We start from the raw sequence: 26,040 nt of genomic DNA on the forward strand, positions 1-26,040 counted from the left end.
AACAACGGTATATCATGTTCCAAAACCCAATAAAATGTCACACGCCGATTCCCCAATTCAACATATATACCCAACCTTGCCGATTATTACGTCAAAGGACTACGCGAAATCTTTCGCCCGCTTCGAAATAACTTCCTCGATATGCCCCTTCACAGCCGGATAGACATCCTTCACGGCATCCGCCCCCATCCAACAATCCAGATGCCCTCTCCCTGCAAACTCCACCCGATCGTACTTCCCGTCCACGAAGAGGCTCGACAGCTTAAAGTACGACGTGGTCGTCGACTCCGGGCTGAAGACGACGTTCTTGGACCCCGAGAAGAAGAAAATCGGGATCCCCTTCAGCCGGGCGAGGTTTGTGTCTGTGACGAGGGATTCGAAGGCGTTGTTCATCACGTGGCCGTTTTTGCCCATCTCGACGAGGTGGACGAGGGCATCCATCGAGGTGCCGCCGAGGAAGTGGGATAGGTTGCGGTGCGTGGAGTCGTTGAGGTTGTGGTGGGACCAGAGGCTGGAATCAATCAATCAGGTCAGTTCACGGTGAGAAGATTAGGGGTAGTAAAATATGGTGTGGGTTCTTACCGTCCGAAAGCCAATTCGCTCCTGTGGCAGACGACAGAGTTGCATATTTCTGTCCTTCCTCCTACGGGGTAGAAGCGTAGGACCTGGTTGAGGACCTGCTGGAGAAAAGTATCCTCGCGGCTGGAGATGCACGAGTACCATGATCCAAGGAGGCTCCCGTAGATCTTCGTCAGCGGCAGCGGTAGGTTCGCCTTCAACTGGTTTGCCCTCCCGAAGATCGGATTCATGAACACATTCGAAGCTGTGATACCACTGATCCACTTCGACGGGATTGTCCCGTCGAGGAGACCCATCGACAGAGCTAGCGACCCCGCGCAGTGGGCAATGACATAGATAGGGACGTCGGATCCCTGGATGCTGCGGATCTTCTCCAAGGCTGCGCGGATGTCGAGGCGCGCGTCGAAGGTTGTGTAGCCCTTTTGGGCAACGGGTGTCAAACCAACGCGGTGCGTGATGGTGAATACCTGGAATCCTTCCCTCAAGAAGTATTCCACGGCGTTGGTTTCAATGGTAGGTAACGCAAATATTTGATGGTCGACCGCTGCACCGGGGATCAATAGGAGCCGCGGGGCATTTGGACGGGCACTGCCGCCGTTCGGAGGATTCCACACCTGCATTGTACTGGGTACATTGTCTGACGCTAAGATCTCAAATGTCCGGGACGGTGGCTGCTTCGCCATATATCCAGATGTTGTTATTTCTGGCCACTGCAATCCGCTGAAAGGTGCAAAGAAGACTCTGGCCAGCTGCTTGCTGAAGTATGTCAAAAACTGTCCAGCAGATTTCGCCTTCAATAATGCGCCTTTTCCAGTGGGAGACAGGGTTTTGAGTTCCGAGCCAAAGTCCGAAGGCTGAATATGGAGTATTCCACGGCTGACGACTGATTTATCCGCCCTCCTGAGGTTGACATAGAGCGTCGATGTAGCCTTCCAGGTTTCAAGAGGCGAGAAGGCAACTGAAGAGTCAACCACCTTATAGCCATGGAAATGGAAGGTTTCTCCATGTGTGGATATCATGTCAAAATCATAGGTAAGGTTCTTCGTGCCCGGCGCACGTGGATCATTGTTGAACAGCTGGAACGTCCCTCGAAGAACCATGAAGGGACTTCCAGGGAGGGATCCACAGATGAAAGTTCCGGTCAGCATAGCAGGGTGATCCTCGCGTGATACAACTATGATGGTTAGTACCTAAATATGAGAAGATCATCTTGACTGATGAACTCACGATTGTCGATGTCCCACGCATGGACACTCAGAAAGAAGCGTGCCGACATGGCTGATGCCTTCGCCGCGTCTGCGGCAATCTCGAAATCCTCTATATCATCTCCCATGTACATGAATCCTGACATGACCTCCGTGAACTGCAAACCCCTTTTGGAGCCCATTTGGGCGTCCTTTATGATAGTCAAGGCTCTGCTGTAGTTCTCATCAGGCACTGGGAGCAATCGCGATGGCGGTCCAAAAAGGTCCAAACGTCCTAATACAACTCAGCCATAGTTCATCGCAAGGGTTGGCCGCATTACCATTCTTCGTCTCATAATCTATCACTATTCCATTCCTATTTGCCATTGCCTCGACGGATCTTTCGGCCAAGGCTGTTATGGTAGCAAAAGGATTGACACCCAATGCGGATGGGATGACGGCTCCGTCGACAACGACAAGTCCTTCATGCCTCTCGCAGCCATTCCCTGTCAGCAATTCGCCAAACTCAGATGTTACTCCGGACCGTGCTGTCCCATCCGGGCTGATGTTTGCACCGCCAATGGGATGGACGGTAATCTTTCCAACATTAGAAACTGCTCACGCATAAGGGGTGATCGAACGCTTACCTGTTGCTCTCCCAGAGCAGCGAAGAACGGATTGTTGACGAAAGTCCCCCCAACTGCATTCGTGGCCTTCTCAAGAATGCCGTTCAAGTACTTGACATGGTCGCTGCGGCCAACACCTAGGAATCTCAACACGGGCTGGTCATCCTCCAGAGACATGATAGCTTGGTTGCTGTCGTGACTCATGATGAGATAAACTTGCGTTCGCTCGACACTCCCATTCGGCGTATATGGTCCAACAAGGGTACTCTTGCTCTCTGCTAGCTTCTTCTGTATCTTTTCCAAAATGCTGATGTCTCGGGGGCGGACTTTGCCTGGCATCGCTGCGAGCATCCCCTGCAGCCCTGGGACTAGGGCTTCCGGTACAGCGCCTTCCTCAATGACAAATCCGTCGAGGGGATTAGGTTGATCTCTGCAATCGATGACACCTGCTATTGTAGGCCCAATCGGCTTCTCTGGATTCGGGACCTCTCGACCCATGGAGTTGACCTCGTAGTCCGTGTTGTACCTGGTTTGATTAGAGAACGCCACAATGTAGTTAGGATTGCTTACCCAAAAGCAAGAATATCCCCGTTTCCGCTCATATCGGTCCCGACTTTATTGCTCATCTTCAAACCGACCTGTTTGCTCCTTAGAAGTATCTCGGTGGTTCCGAGGGCACCGGCTCCCAGGAAAACGAACTTCTTAGCATGAACCCACATCAGGTCGCTGTAGAAGTTGTCCTTGAATTCCGACCTTTTGCTTCCATGCCACGCAAAGAATACCAAGTATCCTTGGCCCGTCGGATGTTTCTTGACGTAGCGGACCTCGCAGTTGCAAAACCTAGGCATGTTAGCTTTTCATCAAATAGTCGGATTGGGGCTTCATACAGTTCAGCACCCCAGTTCCAAGCATCAGCCAAGTAATTGACAAGCGTACTCGACTTGCTTCCGTCATTCACGCCGGTTGAATCCATTCCCGTTAACGTGCTGGCTTGCATGTCAACGCCTGTGCAGTTGGGACCATTCTCAAATCTTGTCGTCTGCGGGACACGGTAGAAACGGTTACCCAGACCCAGTGCATCAGCCTGCTTCTTCAGTAGTTCTAGTTTGGGAAGTGTCGGGAAGTGTTCGGGGTACGGCTCTGGTTGCAGAACATCCCGTGCCAGACCGTAGTCTTTACGTCTGTCGTCAACATAGTTCGCATACAAGTTTTGGGAGTAACATACATTTATCGAGAGCCCCAGGTTTCCGTAGCGTCTCGGGCCACGCATCCGTAGCCAGCGATTTACTGTCAGCTTCCAGAAATACGTTGGCATTGAGCAGGCTTGTTCCGCCAAGTCCTGTCACCACATGTTAACACCGGAAATTGTCAGACGTAGGCGAACAGGGATACCGTGTCCAACAAAGGCATTCTGCCCTTGTCCCAGAACTAGGTGGTATAGTCCTTGGACATCACCCTCCTTGATGTATGGCCCGTTCTTGTCGAATGGCGTAAAGTTGCCAGATACGCGAAGCTCCGGTAATGCCTCTGCGAGATTGCTTGGGTATTCTCCGGCTAGTAACTCTCGGGGTTAGATTTCGGTTTATCTCTGGGAAAAGAAAGCAGATGACATACGCCACTTTTCCTTCCCCAGTTCCAGCAGACATACGGATTGACCGCCACGGGCCATGCGGCTTGCAGCGACACCTCCACCGTATCCAGAACCGACTACAACGACATCGTAGGACGGTCTCACTAGTTCCACCGGTCTCGAGATTCTCGGGAATCTTTTCGACTCTCCATTATAGACGTAGGTGTCAAGTTTCGACCGCGCTGTAGCTGTGGGGACATTGGAAGAGACATTAGTTTTGCCCACATAGACACCATTGGTGCCGTTAAGATGGACCGGGGAATTATTTTCAGATATACTGCTCATGATTAATGCAATCTCATGTCGATGCAATAAACGCTGAGTTCTCCAAAAATAGCCTCCGCTGACGAAGTTGATGAACAACGCAAACAGTTCTCGAAGCAGATTCACAAAGATACTTGGAAATGAAGACATAGGAGTGCCCTTATATACGAGCTGAACTATATGAGAAAAAAACTTCATCGTGTCAGATCTTAGAGCCTAGACCTCTGCCATCAGCCCTATGGCATAAAGCATAAGCACAGCTGCGCCCAGCTAGGTGCTGAACATGGATAGCGAGTAATAGACAAGCTGTGGCGCAACCAATGGTCTTGAAGCTTTGCTATGCGCGTTGCGAATCATCGTACTTGATAGAGCATGATGGTTGTCATTTGCTGACTGGTCAAGACCTTCCATCTCCAGGGATCTCGCACATATAGATTGCGTCAGCTCCTGTTGTTTGTGAGATCTCGAGACGGATAGACAACATAAAATAGCGAGTCAATTCTTTTTGTCCATCGGACACATCTAGAAGCCCCTGTAATCCTTTGAGTAGTGTCGGTAACTCCGAAGGTGTTTCTTCCCGTTTCTTTTCTTTTTTTCTTGGCTTCGTATATCAGCCCCTGCACAATGCCGGGGCACAAGGTCCTTAAGGCTGAATCATCCAGCTCGCGGCTGAAATGACGGGAAAGTCGCTTACGCACTCATGTGATGACGCCCGAATGCAGGGCTCTTACGATCGACGAAGCCATAATATGACATCTGACTCGATGTGGCTGTTCCTTTAGACCGGGACGCCTTTGGTGGCCTAGAGCCCCATTTAATGGCCACGCACGAGCGAAAATGGCCGGCTTTAAATTTTCGAGGCTTGACCTTTCAGCTGGATCGACTAGCCCGGTCATGATGCTCGACTGCCAGGTAGCAATTGCGGGTCAAAGTGCCGCATTTCTCCACGATACATGAAGGATGATGAGATTGAGGGGGCTCTGTACAGAATAACATGATTATCCAAGTTACTATAGTCCAATAGCAACAATAAGAGCAGCGCATCCAGCTGTGATGGGACAAGATGAAGCTCAGGAACTTGTCTACAGCTGCGTTCGGTGTACGGCGCCGGGACGCGTTCCGCGTCGCCCGCTTAGTCATCCAATTTGCCCACCCGCTTCGTCAGGATGATTATTATGATGGCCCTTCTGACCTCTACTTTGTATGTACCCCGTTTATCCTCAAAAGACGGCTTGCTCCCGTATAAACAAGAAATCATGGCTGAATATGTCTTTGAGACCGTGAAGGTGGAATAGCTTGCACACCGTGCAAGTAAAACTCAGGCCTCTGATCACTAACGTCCACGGCCTTGTTCCCTTCGACGCGTTGTCGGATAGATGAAGACAGTGCTTCCGCTAATCGGCTTGTTCTGAGTGAAACTCTTATAACGTGTATCATCCTAGGTTTTGTTATATCTAAATTTTATCACCGTCAATGTGCAGGACCCTTGGAATGCTCTCACTTATCTACTTGTACAGTCAGGTGGGTTAGTATATTTGTGCATATGACATGGATCTGTTCGTCTGCGGAAGGAACCCGCTTCTCTCATCGAGTCAACCTATAGCCTGCGAGAAGCAGGATATATCCTGTTCGAATCGCTGCAAATTTATTAGCTCCGGACAGGTGTGCGTTGAGGACCCGACGGATCACAGCTGCCTGTTGGTAGCTCTGCGTCCCACTCGCGTTCTGTCTGGAAGGGGCGTGATTGAAATATTGTCCACAGATGCGCAGAACATCTTGAAAATCAGCGAGGATGATGGTGAAACGAACTCCACTTGCCTCTGGAGTGGCGATGGCCGGCTCGGTATCGACGTTTCTCTCAAGAAGCTCTTAACCACAGAGCAGGAACTAAGAATCCAGAACATGTGGTTTGTGCTACCGCATGCAGATCCGATTGACGTTTTCGACAACCGGAAGCTGTTTCCTCTAGGTCTGCTGACGCGCGACGGTGGCATTTATGTTATCGAGCAGCAGCCGCCGGGTCTTTCTGAGCTCACCAGCCCGTCTCGTCATCGGCCATTTCTGCATGCAGCCCTCGGGGAGGAAGTTACCAACGGCATGGGAGACACATGGCCGGCCGTAGTATTTCCAGAGCAACCGCGTACGGTATATCGGCTCTCTACCATCGACGACCTGGTCGCATGGCTTGGAGGTGCCATCGTCATGCACCGGAGCACCACGTTTCCGAGCAAGGTCATGAATCTCATCATCGGCGGAGATGTTCGTGGGACTCACTGCTTAGCCTCGACAGCCGCGGGTGAGGTCTACATCTGGGGACGCGCCAGCTCGAGCGGTATGAGCTGCCGTTCCACGCTGCAGGATGCCTTGGTGCGGGATGGGACCGGTGGGATCAACCACGCGGTGACGACGTCGCAGATCCCCCGGGAACAGTTCCCAGATCATCCGACCCTTTCCTCTCTCCTGCGGCTCGACCTTCCCCCGATTGCCCGCCTTGTCGCGGGACCGACCATCGGCGCGGCCGTCTCCCGGGACGGTGGCCTGTATGTCTTCTCGACCCGGGAATTGCATGCAGAACCCCATCTTAAAGATCTCAATGACCGCGACTATGATCCCTCACTCGCTCTTCCGCCATTCGTACCTTCTCGCACACGCCTGTACACTGACATCGGTGTAGAAGACAGCTCCAGCTCCTCGAAAGTAGCCGAGGTGGCCGTGGGGAGGAACCACATTGTTGCTCTCTTGGCTGATGGGCGCGTTTTCACAGCCGGAGATGGTAACTATGGACAACTCGGAGCGTGGCACAAACACGTGTCCCCTCAGCCCGGGCACAACTATGAGCAGGAAGAAGAGGAGGCGCGGAAATTTTCAGAGGCATGGCAGGAGGTGAGATTCGACGAGGATAGAGTTGACCAGAAAGCACCAAAAGTGGTGGGGATCGGAGCTGGCTGGGAGAGCACGCTGTTCCTGGTGCAGCCAGCGTCTGCTCCAATGACATCTATCGTCGCCCATCCTTGAGACTGTTATTGCTGTAGCTAAGTTATTGGATATTAGTAAACAACTGCTGTCTGTCGTGCATCATCTTCTTCGATTGCGGACTGTGATCAGTTATTGTGAAGTGAGACGATGCCGAGCTGTTTCCCGTCTCGAACTCGGCGCGGGGAAGCGCTAACGCTGCTTGGTCTAGCGCCATCGGGCCGGTGGGATCAGACCGCCGAGAGGCCGAGCAGGAGTAAACACCATCGTTGCACGACAGGACAAGTATACCAGTACAGACGAGTGTTTGCGGCTGTGTAAATCTGATTACTGATACAATCTTCTTTTAGTATGTGTTGTAGGGTTTGGCTGTTTTCTGTCCGCTGATCGGAGGTTATGGACTGACAGGTGGGGTGTTGTTCTTTATGCTGTCCATCATCCCACCGGATCGACCCACCAACATGAGGACCCCGCAGCGCGTCCATCACATCGAGACCGTGGTGGACTGTCAGACGCTGCAATATCCTCAATATCAGGCTCATTCGTGTTGACTCTGATCCTTCTATTGGGTGCAGCGGCAGTTTACCTATGTTAACACCCTGCAACATGCCCCGATTCACCGCAATGCCTTCGAGAAGCTTCCTGTCAGCAGTGAAACGGACCAGCTGCATGCCCACTCGGAGCAATTACTAATGCTAGCGAGACCTAACTTACCTACCTAGGTACTTAAGCTCCCCTCCGTCTGCGGTCCATCCTCTCCAGCGTCCATCCGTCCTGCTTCGTCGTCCTCTTCATCGTCCCGTCTTCGACAGTAATATTATCATCCATACTCATTGACAGCAGCTCACCATGGCGCCTTTCGGAACTCTCTACACCTACTTCCCCAACCCCCGCATCTGGAAGGTGAGCGGGTCCCTTTGTCACGGCCTTCTAAGACTATAACTTCTCTCTTTCAGTGGACAAGCAGCTGACTGGAGCTCCACGCAGATCCAAGCCGCGGGCAAACTCAATGGCCTCGAGGTCACCGTCGCCCCCGACTTCACCATGGGCAAGACCAACCGCGAGCCCGAGTTCCTGGCCAAGTTCCCGCTGGGCAAGGTCCCCGCCTTCGAGGGCGCCGACGGCACCAAGCTTTTCGAGTCCGACGCCATCGCCCAGTACGTCGCGGAGAGCGGCCCTGCCGCCGGCCAGCTGCTGGGCACCACTCCCACCCAGCGCGCCACCATCCGCCAGTGGATCTCCTTCGGTGCCGGTGAGGTCCTCGACAACGTGACCCGTCTCATCCTCTGGCGGTTCGGCATCGCCCCGTACGACGAGAAGACCGAGACCACCGCCCTCGAGAGGCTCCAGCGTGCGGTCGCTGCCCTGGAGACTCACCTGAGCAGTGGCCGCACCTGGGTTGCGACGGACGACAAGCTCAGCCTGGCGGACCTGTCCCTGGCCAGTGCGCTGGTATGGGGTTTCGCACATGTCCTCGATGATGACCTGCGCAAGAACTACCCCAAGACCGTCGAGTGGTACAAGCGCGTCCTGGCGGAAGAGGGCGTCAAGGAGGTCTTCGGTGAGCCCAACTTCATAGCCAAGCGCAGGACCTTCGAGGGATAAACGATCGTCGGACTCCCATAATAAATATTACTGATGACGGTGTTACGCATGGCTCTCCGGAATTACTGCCCTTTCCAAACTCGAAAAGAGGTGTGTGTATGCGGTTAGCAACGATCGTGGCAGGAGATTATTCACATATTAGACAAAAAGCACTTCAAAGCTAGAAATGTCTATAACGGAAACGAATAACGAAGAAAGAATACCCTGTTCTTCTGCTGACGGTCTGTGTTCCATGGATTCTGACCAACAACTCGTCCGCTTGTATTGTAGAACCGCCATTAAACAAGGTTCTATCTTTATCTTCCTCTTTAGTACGATGATAATATGGACAAGCAGGAGCTGTGAGCAGCATATGCGCAACTGCACAGCAGATAATAGGGATACAATAAGCGTCGTAGCGTAGTAGACGTGATTTGGTCGATCAGCGACTTATGGAGAAAAGGGGCTCCGTTCTTTGTGGATTCGGGGGACGATAGTTCGCCATGGGAAACTATACCTGTTTATATATATATTTATGGCTTCAGGCTAGCTATGCAACTATTCTAGAGTACAGGAGTTAAAGAGATCGAGTCGTTGCAAGCGTACCGCCAATAGCAGTTATTCCAACGCAGAAAAAAAAACGCAATATATATAAAACGTAGCCAGAAGCTACCCAACACCCCACTCCGCTAAACCCTCACTCGAACAGACGACTAAAAAAGCCCGCCGCCTTCCCCTGTGGCAGCGGCACGCAAGATTCCTCGTACAGCTCAATCTCCTTCTTCGTCCCTCCCAATCCAAGATCCGCCGTCCCGGCCCACACATACTTCGTCCGCTTGCACACCTTCCAGACCACAAACGCCGCGGTGAAAAACCCAACCATGGTATAGTCCAGAAGGAAACTCGTGATATCCCACTGTCCGTCGATGAAGAGGTTATACCCCAGTATCAATGTCATGACGGCTGTGCCACCGACGGCGTACCACGCCGCGTAGGGCTGGAACCGTCCCTTATAGGGGAGCGTGTTCCTATCGACGCCCTGTTTACGGAGCGACGCGTAGAAATGTAAATATGTGACGCACGTCCCGAGGTAATTCAGCAGATACGACGCGGTAATCACGCTGACGAGCCAGTTGAGCACCGTCGCGGAGCTGTGGCTGACTTGGAGGAAGCCGAGGAGGCAGAATGCCATGGCGGCGAGGACGGAGTAGTAGGGGAGGCCGGATTTGGAGCATTTGGAGAAGAATGTGGGGGCTTTGCCTTCGAGGGACATGCCGTGGAGGGTGCGGGCTGCGGAGAAGACGAGGATGTTTCCCGCGGAGAAGACGGAGGTCATGATTAGGGCGTTGACGATGTCTGGGAGGATTCTGATGTTGAAGTGGTTCATTGCTATGACGTAGGGTGAACTATCATATGGTGTTAGCCATCTCCTGTGCGCTGTATAAAAAGTCAGGATATAGGATAGGTCGACTTACGCAGCTCCAGTCCCGCTACCCTTCCTGCTCCCCGCAATGGTAGCAGCAAGAGTCTCGTCATTATACGGGATGACAATCCCGATACAGAGTGCCCCGAGACAGAAGAAAAACATAAGACGCCAGACGAAAGACGAGTACGCTTTGCGCATGATCTTGCGCGGACGTTCCGTCTCGCCAGCAGCCATGGAGATGTATTCTGGTCCAACCATTTTGGTATCGATTAGCGTGACAATGAACTAAAAGGAAAGAGCAGAGCAGCCGTTACGTGAAGGACGCTTGAATCATGCAGCTTAAGACCCCGAGGAAGCGGCCTTTATTTCCCGGTGCGAGGTACGAAACGAATGCTCCCTTGATGATGTGTTAGCCGTGGTAATAATAACAGTCGACAAAGTGAGACCGACCGGGTCATTCCAGTATCGAAAGCCATAGGCGTCGTGATGCGGATTGCCACCAACCATGGTGACGAACGTGAACATAATCAACCCGACCATGAGGATGATTTTGAAGATGGCGAGATAGAACTCAGCAACGCCAAAATAGCGCACTGTTAGTATGTTTAGAATCCTACAGACGTGATCAGAGACGTTCTTCTAGTGATGTAGGTCGGGACTCATACGCATAAAGAACGATGGCGATGGCAACAACTGCTGCTACGGGGACTTTGTCGGTCCAGTAGGTAAGGAGGACATTAAGAGCAACGATCTCGTATGGTATTCCGAGTGCTGATAGGATCAGTAGATGTAAGACATACAGATATAAAGGTGTACATCTTACCCATTGTCAAGAAGAAGTTCCATCCCATAGCAAAGCTCAGCGCCTCGTCGACCCAATGGCCCGCGAGTCGAACGAACGGTGATGGAATAGGCATGTAGCACACCATCTCAGCTGCGTTAAAGTATCAGCGCACAGAGCTCTCCTTGTTGCTTGGTTAACTTACCAAAGCACTGATTCACTGCAACCATGATCGTTCCATACGCCACAAAACCAAGGAAAAGTCCCGCCGGTCCTCCTTTAGGCAAGACAGCTCCCATCTGCACGAAGAGCGCTGTGTTCGACATTAGCCGTAACTCGCATCATTTCAGGCAGTGCAGACAAACATACATGTACCGATAGCGCCTCCCACCGCAAAGAGCTGAACCTCCTTGCCTCGCAGTTTACGATGGAGATGCTGTGATCCCGCAGAGACCAGCTCTCCTTCCGAGACATCTTGTTCGCTGGGCACGGTGGTCGTCACGTCGTGGGTATGAGACTTTCCTTCGTTGCCGATAGCGGAAGAGCAATGCTGCGATGTGTCCATAATTCGCGAGCCCAATATGGATGCTTTTCAAATGCTATTACACAAGCTTTCGACATCAATGGCATGACGGGGGAGACTATCGCGAGACTCCACGGCCTTTTAATCACCATTGCTCGCACGGGACTCGAGGCGTTATCTCTGCGTTACGAGATGCGCGCATCTGGCGGGTCTGGAAGCTTGCTATACTGATACTGTCCATAGCTGAGCCTCTCCGTATTCTCTGTGCCTAGGCCTGGCGTATCGGGCGGCTGAAACTCTTCGATGTCGAGATAAGACTCAGACGCTAGATGACGATCTATCCGAAGCGCTATCAGCCGCTCGATTTTCTCGCTGCGACACTGGACCACGAGAAACGCCGCGGCAGAGACCAGGACAGCTGAACAGAGGAATTGAACTTGGTTCGCGATTCAGATTGGGGTGTCCTAGCTACCTGTACCTTAGGAGCAACCTCGATAGCTGGTCGATTGGTCTGGGCTCCTTTTCTGATCGTCTCGGATAGAGACGAGGACGTGGAACTCCCCGAGAACGCTGGCAACGTCGCCGATATATGAGGGGCTTTATCTGTCCTCTCGTGATTCTTTTCAGTATTTAGATAGGGATTACTCACTTATCTCTCGTGAGAAGGTTGGGTTGTTTACGTTTGGTCGTCTTGTCGACTCGAATGACAAACAATGGCTGTGGTCTCAGGTACAGCGTGCTCTATTGCCTTCTACGACCTGAAAGCTAACGTCTAGCAAGTCCTGAGGCACCTTGTCACTGGCTGTGGTATTATCGGTCCGGTATTCTTTGTCTCCCTCCTAATCATCCACTTCATCTGGGCTTGTCTGATAGGTGATGCCTTGCGCGGCATCCCCGGTCCTAAGACCTTCGCCTTTACGAAGTGGCGACTTGCCTTCGAAGACTGGCGCGGCACTCGCACCCGCACGATTCACACATTACATCAGAAATATGGCCCCGTCGTCCGTATCGGGCCAAATGAAGTCTCCTTCAACTCACTGTCTGCCTTACGCACCATCTACGGGGCTGGCAGTAGCTTTGAGCGACCGGCCTTCTACAGGATGTTCGATATATACGGGCGACAGCATCTGTTCACATTCCACACTTCTGCCGAACATGCAAAGAGGAAGAAACTGCTGAACCAATCTTATTCTAAATCGACGATACTGCGAGGCTCCGTTGCAGCGTCTATAGAGTCGAAGGTTTTGCAGTTCTTGAACCTTATAAAATCGGAGCCGGAAACTGCAATGGGGCTGTCCAAGAGTCTGCACTACTACGCTTTCGATAATGTCACATGGGTGGTTTTTGGAGACTGGGGAGCCACGGCTGCCCTTGATGGAGTTACTTCTGATAGGGAAATACTGAACGACATCACCGAGCCTACTCGTCGCAAGCGCTCATGGTTTCAGATTCACTTTCCAAACTATACGAGCTGGGCAATGTCACGCAGTGGTCTTGCGCAGTATTTACTAAGAAAGATCAGTCTCCTTCCCGGAGACAAGCCAATTGCTTACAGTGGTGTCCAAGACTATGCACTGCAGGCATGGAGAAAATACTGGTCAAATTGGGTCCAGGGCAATGATGGGAAGCCAAGCCAGGGTATCATGAGGAAACTATTAGAAGAGCATAATGTTCATGGGAAGGGAGAACTTACTGATCTTGATATCGTCGCGGAGTGCGCAGACCATCTGGACGCCGGACTGAACACAACCAGTGACACGCTCATGTTCGCCATCTGGGCTCTGTCGTTGCCTCACAACGCACATTTTCAGCAGCATCTCGTCGCAGAAATGACTTCACTAACAGATTCTGATATCAATAGCGATGGAATACCGCGTGTGGAAGTATGCGATAGACTCCCATTCTTAGACGCAGTAATTAAGGAGACGTTGCGGCTCTATGCTCCTATCCCAGCGTCGCAGCCACGTATGAGTATGCACGAGGTGACAATTGATGGATATAAACTTCATCCCGGGACAATAGCTAGCTGCCAGGCCTACTCGTTGCATCGAAATCCGGAAGTTTTCCCGGACCCGCTCAGGTTTGACCCAGATAGGTGGCTTGGTGATCCTGATGGTGTTGCAAATATGAAGCGCTGGTGGTGGCCGTTCTCCAGTGGAGCAAGGATGTGTATTGGCATGCAGTAAGTTAGACGGTTGTTCTCTTTCTTCGGTGGTATGATGCTGACGCTTGTTGTTCTCCAGTTTGGCAATGGTAGAGATGAAGACTTTGCTAGCGGCTGTGCATCGACAGTATGCTACGGTACCAGGTCCTGGGTGGGAAAGCATATCACCGGCTATCACGAGTCGCTTCGAGTTGGTGTATGATGACACGTTTGTCGAGGTCAAGGTTGGTATATCCTTTTTCTTTCAGGAGAGTGAAAGTTAATGAATATTTGCAGGAACATGCTTGCAAAGTTGGTTTCAAGGTGCTAGAGGGCTAGCATTTATATATCAACATTTCTTTTCTCGAATATTTAACGCTCGGCAATGATTCCTACCACCAGCTCGTTTCTGGCAAACTTATTTTGGTTCGTCTAAGGGCAGTAGAGACTTGTGCCGACCCTCAACTGTCTTATAAGCAGAATGCGCTCGTTGCCATTGGAAGGTATATCGTCTTCGAGGTCAAGTCTTCTTCAGCCGTAACGTCCACTAAACCCAAGAAGGCCATGGTGAATGCAAGCAACGGAGCTATCACTAGTATATTTATAAAGGCGTCAACAGTTATACTTGAGAAAGCAAATAGTGGTCATTCATGTCCCCAAAGAATAAACATCGAGAACCTCCCTTCATTTCACGGTGTACCCGCCATCCGCGAGCACTACGGATCCCGTCATGAAGCTGGCTCTGTCGCTTGCCAAAAATGTCACGACAAATGCTACCTCTTCGGCTGTTCCCAAGCGGTTCATCGGGGTGGCAGCGCAGAGCGGTGCGAGCTGCAACGGGGCATTAGCCATCTTATACCTACAAATAGACAAAGTCGAACCAAGTAAAACATGTCAGAAGATTAAGACTTACCGCCTCCCAGCCCGTGGAATCCAGCAGATTGGTCTGGATGAAGCCAGGGCAGATCGCATTGACCCGAATTCCCCTGTTGGCGTAGTCGAGAGCATCCGTCTTCGTGAGCCCAACGACTCCGTGCTTCGACATGACGTATGGAGAAGCATGGGGCATCGTGATTGTCCCAAGCATGGATGCAATATTCACGATGCTGCCGCGAGTCTTTGTCCCGAGGCCGGTGCTGCCAGCGTTCAGCACTGTGACTAACGTACTGATACTACAGGGGATTTTACTCACATCACTGGCCGCTCCTCCTGCCTCATGAACTGCTCGATCTGGGCCTTCTCACACAGCCAGAGCGAACGGAGATTGACGTTCAGGACCTTATCCAGATCTGCACTGCTGAGCTGTTCAATTGGGAGATAGGTGCCCGTGATTCCTGCGCAATTCACTGCGACATCCAATCGACCAAAGCGTTGCTGGATCTCAGCGAACACCCTGTGGACTTCCTCTTCCTTGGAGAGATCGGCCACAATGCTGAGAAGATCCACATGGCTGCTGCGCTCCTTGATCAAGGCCGTCGATTGCTGGAGACCGCCGCTGACAATATCCACGATGGCCAGCTTGCGCGCGCCGTCGGCGACGAACTGCAGCGCGGAAGCGCGGCCAATGCCTGAGCCGGCACCGCTGATGTATACAACACTGTTGGGACAGACATTACCGGTCAGTCAGGCTGCTTTCCTGAGAAGTAGCGGGTATATACGACGAATGTTGTATAGCAGTGATAGACGCGAGGGCTATCTAGGGGCACGGATCAACCTATCCGGTGTAAAGGATTCCATTTTCTGATTTCTACAAAGCCAAACCGCCGGGAATGAGAGTTTCGGGGTCAAACAAAGTCCGGAAGACAACAGACAACAACAGCAGAAGTCTCACTGCAGAAATGTCTTGAGAGCCTACAGTAGAAGCTTCCCCTACAAAGAGTGCGGAACATACAAGGGCTTTTTATATTACTTCCATGTCCCCGTGAGCAATTGTGCCGATTTCTCCACGTCCATGATGAGTGTTTCATAGGCCGTGTCATGTGAACCACGTTTGATAGCAGTGAGTGGTCCACATACCCGATATAGTATGCGTTCGCAGTTCCTCCCGCCTTTTAGCTCATCGCGTGCATGAAGTCCAAGAGGGGTTCATTTAATTTAGTGCGGAGAACCATGCAGCGTACATGGTCGATATCACTGATCCTGGCGGTCGTTGCTTAGGGGCCAACTGACATGCCTCTTTTGTACACTGCAGAATGCTGGCTTTGACATATTCTATTTTCTTTTTCGACGTTTACCCGAACAAGAGGTGTAGCTCTATATGCGGAATAGGGGCAAACAGGGGTTCTACTAGGTGGGTACCTAGAGTAGAGAGAGGAGCTGCGCCGCAAGAAATCTACGGACGAAATTCCTTATAGTCTCGGTGGAAATACGGTACCCTCAGATAAAGTCAATTAAAGTTAATCCATCTCCACCAGGTTGCAGTGGCATCGGCATGATCCCGGAGTATTGCTACCCAAGGTCTTTTCTACCCAAAAGCTTTGTTTATCATAGCTGATGCGTGGGTGGAGTGCTGGCCGAGCAAAGAGACAAAAAGCCGTAGAAGATTAGAAAAGAATGGCTGTATTCCTAGATTCCTAGATTCATATAATGGACAGCTGGCCAGGCAGACAATCGAATGCAGGAAACAGGTGGTCGAGATGTATTAGTACTTAATTATATCTCGTTTCCAATGCTTCTAGCACCTAGTACAACCATGAAACTCGTCATTTTCAAGATATATATCATGAAAGGTGCATCAGGTAAGGAGATGTCAATAAGCGTCGGTTTTTGGCCGATGAAGCAGCTAAGAAAGCCATCTTTGATTCCGTTCTCTCACCTTTGCTTAATAAAATAGGGATGTTTGACAGTATTCTAGATGCATTTTCAAATGCTCGATGCTATCTTACACTAGTCTCTAAATTTGTCCGAGTGTAGATCTTCAGTCATAGTAAGACATATTATTTCTATTTCAAACCTGGGAACTTCGGACCGATTACATATATAATGGAGCAATTGGCTTCCGTCAATATACCATAAAAAATTCGACGTATCACTTATCCTCGGTAGCGTACATCACTGACGAGCAGAGCTCCCTTACTTAGCCGAGCATTGCTTTGATTAGATGCCGACCGTGACGCGCTAAAGCAACCCTTTTGGTCTGAAGCTCTTCGACAAGTTGTGGCGGATGAAGGAGAGTCAATACGCCTAGGAGAACCCCCGTCATTTTTTTCTGTAAATTTCATGAGGCAATATTCTGGATCTATCCCCATATAAATAGTCTGCATTATTGCATGTGGCTCCTTCCCCCATACTGGTCACTTTTCCCCCATCTCTTTATAATCCGATACATTCAGACCCAGGCATCGTCTCCTTAAGCCCAAAAAACCACTGCCAGCTGGCTACAACCCAACACCATGATTTGGGGGATCCCGATGGGACTGTGCATTGTTCCGGGCTTCAGGCTCAATATAATGTAGCTGAATGAGCCTATCGACGTACTCCATAGTCCACTCTTGGCATCTTTTGTTCTTGACCTACATAAAAGTTAGTAGGTATTCTTAGATGCTAGTAATCGGGAAGGAATGATTGTACTGACACCGTCGACAGGGGCCAAAAAGCTTTGGCTCATTGAAGGTGGAGGGACCTGTGTTGCTACTCTCTCCAGGTTGTCTCTTGCAGTACTCTCCACAACTATGCCCAAATCGGTTAAATCGACAATGTGAGCCGCAGGGACATGTCCAAGGAGCGCCAGCTCCTCATGTTCTCTATTGTCCATTGGATGATCGTTTCTCCTGAACTCAAGCTGATAACCAGCCATCGGTGCCCCAACAACATTGATTAGAGGTCCAACTTCATGACTAGCGACCGAAGGAACGAAAATAGCAAAATGTCTATGCTGTGCCGTAGAATGGCGGTATGTTCGCAAGATATACCTCGCGTGTGGCCATCGTCGTTAATCGGCGTATCAAGGATTTTCTAGGCCCCTTTGTTTTGTAGCAGGGTCGATAGATCTTGATATTGGACCTCGTGAAGCGATGAGTTCTGTGGGTCACCACTATTGATGCCACTGACAGGATGCATGCCAACAAAGTAGCGCATATTTCTAGGAAGAGACGCATTCGAAGTCCAACTGGTATACTCACAGTAGTAGATCTCACTCTCCCACCAGGGGCGTGAAGAAGGGAAATAAGTAGCAGAGAGAGGAGGAGAAGCAGGCAGCCATTTATCCTTTCTTGAGCACAGGCTGTCTCGTTCGCGCTTGCCAAAACGCAATGGAGACATCATCATGTAGTAGGAGGTAGTTTCTTACGTGCAATTCGCAGGACAACATGAAAACCCGCACATCTCAGGCTTGGAAATAAGAGAGACCGGTGTAACAGCATGAGCTCCCAAGGATGTTTCTGTGGTTGGTAGAGAGTATAGCTCCCGGGCGCGAACCTTGGGGATCTGCGGCATGCGCTGTAAACGCCAGAACAAATCTCAAAGTGGGCATCTACACGGGCGTCTCGAAAAATCTACATCAGAAGTGGTGCAGCTTGGTCCAATCAATGTCATTATTGGGAAAAGACTGTTAACACAACCGGCAGGGTAGACTTGGGTGCAGGCGCCCATGCAAAAAGCCAATACCCTCTCCCCCAGTATACCTAGGTCTGAGAGTCCACTCTATGCCGGACAACTGGCGCCGTAGAAAGATTTAACTGTTTCATACTAGCGCATCTTCTTTGAAGAGGAGAGGAAAATGCATAGCTCTTTTGAGGCGTGTGGAATCCAGGAAAAATATCAGACTGAGTCCATCATGGTACACGGAAAGTGTCTCTATTTTGGCTCGGAGGAGGCGAACTCAACTTTGCTCTCTTATGGGGTACTCTATCTTCTACGTTCAAAACGACTGAAACAAACAGTTGCCAAAACCCCCCCCTAAAAACCACCAAGTTGCATAATGTATTCCACAAAAACCTCATTTTCATCCGGTCGTGGAGAAATAAATTCGGGGATCCATCGAATACGCCATTCTCCTCCGTAATGTGAAGTGTAACATGCTTTACAATACTCCCAGTAATCAGGGTACCAGCCAGCCTGGCCCCAATCTATAACTGCAAGGACCTCTGGAGGGCTGGTGTTAGAAATTATGATGTTTCCTCTGTGGAGGTCCCCATGGGTTAGCGTAATCTCTGCCTCATCGGGCAAGAGTGATCGATATGGATCATTATATCTTAGGTCGTCTGGTAGACCACTCTGCGGCAACCAGGAGAGCCAGTCATGGAACAGACGGGCACTTGTGAAAGGACCAGCCGGCAGTTGGTAGTCAAAAACTGTATCAAGAAGCGGTTGTCGATTGATCGATCCTAAAGAGTGAGTTAATCAACAATTCTTTACCTTCACTACGCATTTAACCATACCGATAAATTGATCAGTGTCTTGCTTGACTCGTCGTAACGATGTCACAATCCGCTTGAGCTGATCGCAGACGGCTGCTCTGTCTGCAACACTCAATGAATTCCAGCGATCCTTGAGCGTATCTCCCCGGATCAGTTCCATATATATGAAAACCATACCGTCGTCAACACGCCAGCCGAATACTTCCGGTACAGGAACCTCGTCATGAAGCACTCGTCTAATTGCCCAGAGACACTGCGCTTCCGCAATATAAACATACTGGCCGAACTTAACAAGTAGATTGAGGTCCTCAAATATTACTGGAGGCGGATGAACATGTGTCTCATCAGCACCATTTGACATAGCCCTGACTTGCGCTGGTGTTGGCAGTTGATCGTTAACTTTAAAGAAGGAGGTGTCGCGAAAATCCATCTCAGCGTTTGCGCCATCAGGCAGCATTGACGGGTAAATCCGGGGATAGTCCAGCATTGTTTATTCAACTAAGAGCCTCTGGTAAAATTAATTAAAATTCGAGTCTGATTGGTTGCAGCGGCGACGAATATGGGTTTCAGGTGCGAAGAGAAAGTGGTCACGAGAGTCTTTACTGTGATAGCCCATCATGCAGCGATGCATGTGTAAGTGGTCTGGTGCAAAGACCAACCGTGGCCACAGCAACGCGTTACGCGCATTGTTAAGCCCAACATCCAGCATGGACAAATCGACCTGGCGACAACGTCCCCGGCAACCTGGCAATTGGGGTTCTAACATCGTACCTTACCGGAGAAGTGAACCCATTGCTGCGCCTGACTGTAAACATGCGGAAAGAAAGAGAATTCTGTGAGGAAAGGGGGGAGAAGCGCTTTTAATCTATGCTGCATTGGAACCCGCAGCAGGGCCACAGTCCAGATCGAGGACAGAGCAGGATATCTCCGTCTCGTTCTTTGCAAGTCGAGATTATCTAGATGCATGTCAAGACTGGGGTTACTCTACGGATAAGTGATACCCCACGGGGCAAGGGTCTCCCCGCCAGAGAACCCCACACAGCATCAAGCCGTCGCATATTTATCCATCGATGTCGCACTGAATAGTAGATTTGCCAGGCCGTGGTTGAAAAGCGCGGATGTGACGTTTATGGTCAATTTTCTTTTCTCTGGTTCTGTGAGATACGTTGACAGTATACTTACACGACAAGACAGACCTGCTCCTCGGTTCTGACCTCAAGATGTTCACAGTCACCCAGGATTTTTCACTCTCATCTATCTTCCTCACATATCTTCATTGTTGGTACTTCCTTCCAACTCTGGGACTCTTTATTATCCTGAGCATGCTTGTTCATGACTACGTCCTATATCTTCTGATGCTTCCGGGGCCTCGCCCGTCCCCATTTCTCGGGAACAAGCTCATCATTCCAAAATCTGCCCCCTGAATCCAATTCGAAAAATGGTCGCAAATATATGGCCCCATCTTCACGCTCTGGATCGGCTGACGTCCGACGGTCATCATCTCGGACCCCAACGTGGCAGTTGACCTGCTCGAGAAACGTAGCAACAAGTACAGTTCACGACCACGGTTTATCGTTATGGGAGAGCTGTATTGGGATAACGCGGGCATCCTGATTCAGCCGTACGGCAAGGCCTGGCAGATCCGTCGCAGGTTGCTGCATCAGGCGCTGAATCCGTCGGCACTGCGCCTGTGTAAGTCCGTCCAGGAGGCCGAGGCGTCGCCGCTCGTCTACTCTCTGCTGTGCAACCCGGCATCTTACGAGGCCTTTATTGATCGGCTTACAGCCAGTGTTGCGTTCAGCATCGCGTATAGGCACCGAATTGACTCGATGAACTCCAAGATCATCCGCCAGCGCCTGGAATTCATGCAGTATGCGGCATCGTTGAATATACCCGGACGGTTCCTGGTCGAGACGCTACCAGTCCTCAAGTATATCCCCAACTGCCTTGCCCCCTGGAAGGCCGAGATCCAGGACCGCGGACGGGTTGAGGCAGCCGTAAATATGGCGCTGGTGCGCCAGGTACAGGAGGACATCAAGCGTGCGAAACATCCATCCGACATTCCAGATTCCCTAACCAAAATCCTTCTCGAGGCACGAGCAGATGATCCCGTCGCCTTCTCGCTACTCAGCGATCGCGACTTCGCCTTCGTCCCGGCCTCCCTCTTTGGCGCTGGTAGTGACACCACCGCCAGCACTCTCTGCAGCGCTGTCCTCATGCTCGTCACAAACCCCGTTACCCTGCAGGCCGCCCATGCTGAGTTGGACGCCGTCGTTGGCTCTGCGCGCTCTCCCACCTTTACAGACGACGCCAAGCTGCCCTATATCAAAGCCCTCTGCGCGGAGATCCTGCGCATCCGCCCCGTCGCTGTTTTGGGTGGGACGCCACACGCAAACTCTGCGTCCGACATGTACAAAGGATACTATATTCCCAAGAGGACTACGGTTTTGTCTAACTCCTGGGCCATCAACTTGAACCCGACCTACTACCCGAACCCGCACCACTTCAACCCCTTGCGCTTCCTCCCGGATTCCACCCCTCCGGAATCTCTCCCCTACATGCCACGCTCATACATCACGTCCACACCCCAGGAGAAGAGCACCACCCCACACCCGTCCAAGGACGGCCACAGTTCCTTTGGTTGGGGCCGCCGGGTTTGCCCTGGGGCCGGCCTGGCGCAGAACTCCCTCTTCATTGCACTGGCGAAGCTGCTCTGGGCGTATGACGTCCTACCAGTTCGCGAAGAGGACGGATCAGAGCGAACCTATGACAGGTTCGCGTATACAGAGGGGTTCAATGTGCGGCCGAGGCCGTTTGAGTGCGTGATACGTGTACGGAGCGAGGCGCATCGAGCTGTATTGGAGCGAGAAATGGGTGAGACGGCGGAAGTATTATAGAGGTTGACCCCGTTTGAGGAATGATTATCAGGTCGCTATATAGGTAAATTGTTGGCGTCGAAAGAGCTGGGCTTGGATATCCAGAAATTTTTGGTGATGTGGACGAAGATAACGATAAAGTTACAAAAAAGATCGGCTGCATAATGTAGCTCGAGATTAGCCCGCGCTTATCAGCGCAGTCCAGACCAGATCCGTCAAAAAGTAACTTGAGGTATCTTTCGGCCTATTCAGGATGCGTAAGAGAGGGATCAGTGCGGATATGATGATTTCAAGCGGCCAGGACACGGTGAAGACGATTATGAGAATCACGAGGCTGAGCCGGAAAATGACAAGTAGAATATCGATGGGAATGGCCAGATCTCTATTGTTGTCTGCTAAATCATATACGGAGTCGGAAATGACTGGTGGTGCCGCTGAGTCGGATGTAACCACCAGCAATTTGTCAATATAAATATTCAGTCTACATACTCCATGTCTTCAACCACTGCCTCACAAACTTCCCCACCAGACCACTACTTATGCAGTCTTGTGCCTCCTGCAGCGCAACACTGTCTCTTTGTGCCTTTACCGTGCTGAATCGTACCGTTTCTTTATTTTCATGCGATCCCCCAGTCCCATACCTCTCTTGCCAAAATCTCAGCAGCTTGACGCTTGGATTATTCTTCGGATCCGGATCGCTGCGTTCTAGCCGTTCGAGCCACTCGCGCACTGGGACGGCATCGAATTTCATGCCAGAAGCTCGTAGGGCTGGTAGTAATTCATGGGTCCAATCAAATGAGATCGGGTGAAGCACGTTATAAAACTGAGCCTGCGGGAGCGTACTCGATGCAGTTAGCATCTCTGAGTTCGAAGGGCCCAGACCGGCCAGCTCGAGAACGACGGCGGCGCACCGGTCCACTGGCAGCCAGGAACATCTCTGATCCAGCTGTGGGAGTGCGCTGACGGTACGTGCAGACCGTATCATCAGGGGAATAGCTTCATGGTCATTCCACACGCCGTGGATACTGTCACCAACGATCTGTCCGATTCTCAACACGCGCACGTCCGCTGAGGCCTTCGCTGCAGCTTGTGCTATGTATTCTGCAACCAGTTTGGACCTGGCGTAGCCGGTGGCTTGTGCATACGCCATGTTTTCGACTGCCTGTTCTGTGACCGTCGTTCCCGGAGGCGAGTTGGCGGCAGTGGATATGGAGCTGCAGAACACGAATCTGCTCTGCATGGCCGTTTGCAAAGACAACAACAAATCAAGGAGGTACTTGGTGCCAGCAATACTCTCCTTCTCGAAGCTGGCGAGAGCGAGATTGAAATTAACCTCCCACGCGGCATGAATAATAAGACATCGAGATTTCTGGAGACGCTGAATCACATCAGGTGGCATGCCCAGGCTCGGTAGGCTAAAATCCCCAGCGATTCCGGTTACCTTACCTCTAAGTAACTGCTCCGGGATATCTATATATCGCGTATTGAGTGACGAGAGTATACGCTGTAATGGTAATTGCGCCGACCCTACGCGAACAAGACAAAATACTCGTTCTATGTCCTCCCGAGGCAGTAGCTGAGCTAGAATATGGGCTCCCAGAGAGCCAGTTGCTCCAGTTAGAACCTGCCGAATTTGTTAATCTCACGCTTCGTTATCGGATCGGATGACACGTACCACTGTCCAGCCCTGCGGAGGTGCTGGGACGTCCGCATGGGGCTTTGAGAAAATGGAATATTTTTGCACCAATGAGGAGACCTCTAGCTCCTCATTATCATCCGGAATGTGCATGTCTGTCTGAAGTGCATGCAGATACCTTGCGAGTCTGGCCACAGTTTGTTTCTCATATATGCTATTTTGATTGACTTCACCGTCGCGACCCGCAAGATATAGATCCCTTTTTATCTCCGCCACTAGTTGGATAGCCCTGAGACTGTCCAGGCCGGCTGCGAAAAGGTCTGTGTCTGGACCATCTACTTGAATTCCCAAACGATGACTGAGAACATCGGACAGGAACTTTCGAAGTTCGTCTTCTTCAAGGCGCATACTGCCACCTGCACGGCTTTGAAGTCTCTCGTAACACCTGTTTATCTGATCGGCGAAAACTTTGTATACCTGAGCGCGAATGATGGTGGATTTGTCTGTTTGCGGACATTGCACATCTGCTGACATGGGCACTATCATATCACGACTGATTTGTGAGAAGCCTTCAGCCCGAGAGTTGGTATCTTCGACCGCGGGCCAGATGGCGGACATGAAGTCGTCGTCGGACAACGCCCTGGCCTTCTCACTCCGAAAGGCTAGAACGCCCGGTATGTCTCTCCCTATTCCAAACACGACGGCCTCCCTGATATTCGCATCTTGTCGAAGACGACCCTCAATAGGGAGCGGTAAAACTTTCTCTCCATTTGCGAGAGTCACCCGGTCGTCTAAGCGGCCGAGGTATTTCCACGCATCTGGAAGGGTGGGGTGAGGGGAGAAAATATCCCTCGTGTGGAACGAATTCGGCGGGTCATCAGAATTGCTTGTACTTTTTGACTTAAGGCCGTCGAGAACTATCAGCTCGTAGACATCGTTTGAGATTGGTTTCATCATGATATATGGCTTGACGGACGGTAGTATTCTCATATAATCCCAGGTTTTGTCACCTCGCTCCCGCTTCGAGCTCATCAACACGCCTGTTTCGGTTCTAGGGTCGTCTCAGCATCATTTGTGCAGCTGTATGGACGAGATATAAAGCAAATAGATATGTATGTCCCCGGGAATACTTACAGTCCAAGTGAAGTGACATAGTGTATATCATTCTCTGCAAGCAGGATTCCCAACTCGTCAGGGCAAGCACTTCCTGATGATGTAACAGTTCCACATGCCCTCAATGTATCTAGTCCCCTTTGGGATTCTGCGATGAGTTTGAGAACATAGGGAACAGCAAATAAGACTTCTGGCTTTACGTTTTCTAGAACCGATGTGAGGTTGTGTGATGTCAGGGGCACATTCGTATTGTACATGTAAAGGGTTCCACGGGTGTATATTGAACGAAAAAGGGTCGCATGGCCGTACGTGTGAAATAAGGGTGCTGTAGAGAAGCCACGAGTACCATATCCGAAAACAAAATTTTCGAGGCAGGCTTGGTGCGTCTGATGAATAAGTTTCGGGAGGCCCGTGGAACCAGAGGAATGCATAATATATGCAATACGATTCGGGGCAACTCGCTCATCGATTTGGAGACAGAACCTGTCATCGGACATAGATTCCTCGATATCATAATCGGAACGCGAGAGCACTGTATATAATGAGACACTCCGCTGTTCTTGGACGCCCCGGATCATATGTTCGAAAGAGGGCTGGTAGATCATAGTACGGCAATTTGCCGAACCCAACAACGAAACGCAGGCATTCACAGAGAGACGAGGAGAGAGCAGAAATACAGCGTAGCCAAGTCTGCTTAATCCTAACATTGTAACCATGTAGCTGAAAGTTGAGTGGCCCAGCAAAGCCACCACAGGTGCCGGATTGTCCGCCTGGAAGACGTTAAGCCTCGCAATGTCCACGAACGAACGGTTTAAAGACGGTGTATAGTTACTTACAGCAGATTGGAAACCGAGACTCAGGAACTTCTTCGCTGCTGCATCTGTAAAGCGATCGAGATCTCTACCAGTGAAATGCTCAAAGTCTGTAAGCCCACGCTCTGATGCCGGGAATGCCAGCAGAGGCTCATCTCCACAGTCCTGTGCTCGCTGGAAGATTAAATCGTCCACTGTATACAGTGGCGGCGAAAGATGCTGCTGCTGGCTAGACGTTGCATCCATCATAGTTGCACTGAACAATACACGATGGGGACAGAGAAGAAAACTCAATGCCCAATGGATGTGCTTGGGAAAATGGACTGAGCAGAGAAGCAACAACCAAGTAATCTAAAAGGAAAGCAAATCCATTCCAGAGACTCGAGGTCTGAGCGCAACCAAACCTGAGTCGGATTCATACGACGGGAGATATGAACGGAAGAAGTCGGCACTAAGAAACAAAAGGGACATTGTGGCAAAGGACATAATGGACTTAATTCGGATACGCAGGCCGGTAAAGATTTACGGATAAA

The 26,040-nt window shown here is 50.9% G+C and overlaps 10 protein-coding genes across 10 annotated transcripts; 4 read left to right on the forward strand and 6 right to left on the reverse strand.

Annotated features, from left to right (window-relative positions):
• Positions 1-99: 99 nt before the first annotated feature.
• VTN00DRAFT_2396 (uncharacterized protein) lies at positions 100-4,304 on the reverse strand (the record flags this gene model as incomplete). Its single annotated transcript, XM_069428609.1, has 10 exons — positions 100-511; positions 583-1,753; positions 1,807-2,058; positions 2,105-2,360; positions 2,411-2,915; positions 2,960-3,229; positions 3,277-3,562; positions 3,615-3,728; positions 3,782-3,943; positions 4,004-4,304. 10 exons carry the CDS (start codon positions 4,302-4,304, stop codon positions 100-102), a joined length of 3,729 nt encoding a protein of 1,242 aa, XP_069293098.1.
• A 1,527-nt stretch (positions 4,305-5,831) lies between these two features.
• VTN00DRAFT_2397 (uncharacterized protein) lies at positions 5,832-7,298 on the forward strand (the record flags this gene model as incomplete). Its single annotated transcript, XM_069428610.1, has 1 exon — positions 5,832-7,298. The coding sequence occupies one exon, from the start codon at positions 5,832-5,834 to the stop codon at positions 7,296-7,298; it is 1,467 nt and encodes a 488-aa protein (XP_069293099.1).
• Positions 7,299-8,105: 807 nt separating this feature from the next.
• VTN00DRAFT_2398 (uncharacterized protein) lies at positions 8,106-8,861 on the forward strand (the record flags this gene model as incomplete). The annotated part of the gene is made up of 2 exons (XM_069428611.1): positions 8,106-8,159; positions 8,244-8,861. 2 exons carry the CDS (start codon positions 8,106-8,108, stop codon positions 8,859-8,861), a joined length of 672 nt encoding a protein of 223 aa, XP_069293100.1.
• Positions 8,862-9,031: 170 nt separating this feature from the next.
• On the reverse strand, positions 9,032-10,524 carry VTN00DRAFT_2399 (uncharacterized protein; the record flags this gene model as incomplete). Its single annotated transcript, XM_069428612.1, has 3 exons — positions 9,032-9,084; positions 9,552-10,246; positions 10,316-10,524. The coding sequence occupies 3 exons, from the start codon at positions 10,522-10,524 to the stop codon at positions 9,032-9,034; spliced, it is 957 nt and encodes a 318-aa protein (XP_069293101.1).
• An 81-nt stretch (positions 10,525-10,605) lies between these two features.
• VTN00DRAFT_2400 (uncharacterized protein) lies at positions 10,606-11,612 on the reverse strand (the record flags this gene model as incomplete). The annotated part of the gene is made up of 5 exons (XM_069428615.1): positions 10,606-10,879; positions 10,932-11,037; positions 11,090-11,200; positions 11,253-11,360; positions 11,417-11,612. 5 exons carry the CDS (start codon positions 11,610-11,612, stop codon positions 10,606-10,608), a joined length of 795 nt encoding a protein of 264 aa, XP_069293102.1.
• Positions 11,613-12,283: 671 nt separating this feature from the next.
• Positions 12,284-13,997, forward strand: VTN00DRAFT_2401 (uncharacterized protein; the record flags this gene model as incomplete). Its single annotated transcript, XM_069428616.1, has 3 exons — positions 12,284-12,299; positions 12,351-13,752; positions 13,814-13,997. 3 exons carry the CDS (start codon positions 12,284-12,286, stop codon positions 13,995-13,997), a joined length of 1,602 nt encoding a protein of 533 aa, XP_069293103.1.
• A 400-nt stretch (positions 13,998-14,397) lies between these two features.
• On the reverse strand, positions 14,398-17,509 carry VTN00DRAFT_2402 (uncharacterized protein; the record flags this gene model as incomplete). The annotated part of the gene is made up of 5 exons (XM_069428617.1): positions 14,398-14,544; positions 14,627-14,849; positions 14,906-15,310; positions 17,191-17,225; positions 17,288-17,509. 5 exons carry the CDS (start codon positions 17,507-17,509, stop codon positions 14,398-14,400), a joined length of 1,032 nt encoding a protein of 343 aa, XP_069293104.1.
• A 1,100-nt stretch (positions 17,510-18,609) lies between these two features.
• Positions 18,610-19,557, reverse strand: VTN00DRAFT_2403 (uncharacterized protein; the record flags this gene model as incomplete). The annotated part of the gene is made up of 2 exons (XM_069428618.1): positions 18,610-19,037; positions 19,092-19,557. The coding sequence occupies 2 exons, from the start codon at positions 19,555-19,557 to the stop codon at positions 18,610-18,612; spliced, it is 894 nt and encodes a 297-aa protein (XP_069293105.1).
• A 733-nt stretch (positions 19,558-20,290) lies between these two features.
• Positions 20,291-21,967, forward strand: VTN00DRAFT_2404 (uncharacterized protein; the record flags this gene model as incomplete). Its single annotated transcript, XM_069428619.1, has 2 exons — positions 20,291-20,348; positions 20,592-21,967. 2 exons carry the CDS (start codon positions 20,291-20,293, stop codon positions 21,965-21,967), a joined length of 1,434 nt encoding a protein of 477 aa, XP_069293106.1.
• A 460-nt stretch (positions 21,968-22,427) lies between these two features.
• Positions 22,428-25,756, reverse strand: VTN00DRAFT_2405 (uncharacterized protein; the record flags this gene model as incomplete). The annotated part of the gene is made up of 3 exons (XM_069428620.1): positions 22,428-23,570; positions 23,622-24,633; positions 24,717-25,756. 3 exons carry the CDS (start codon positions 25,754-25,756, stop codon positions 22,428-22,430), a joined length of 3,195 nt encoding a protein of 1,064 aa, XP_069293107.1.
• Positions 25,757-26,040: the final 284 nt, after the last annotated feature.

Source organism: Thermoascus crustaceus (genome assembly GCF_041956765.1).
Source record: "Thermoascus crustaceus strain CBS 181.67 unplaced genomic scaffold VTN00scaffold_1, whole genome shotgun sequence".
NCBI lineage: Eukaryota > Fungi > Ascomycota > Eurotiomycetes > Eurotiales > Thermoascaceae > Thermoascus > Thermoascus crustaceus.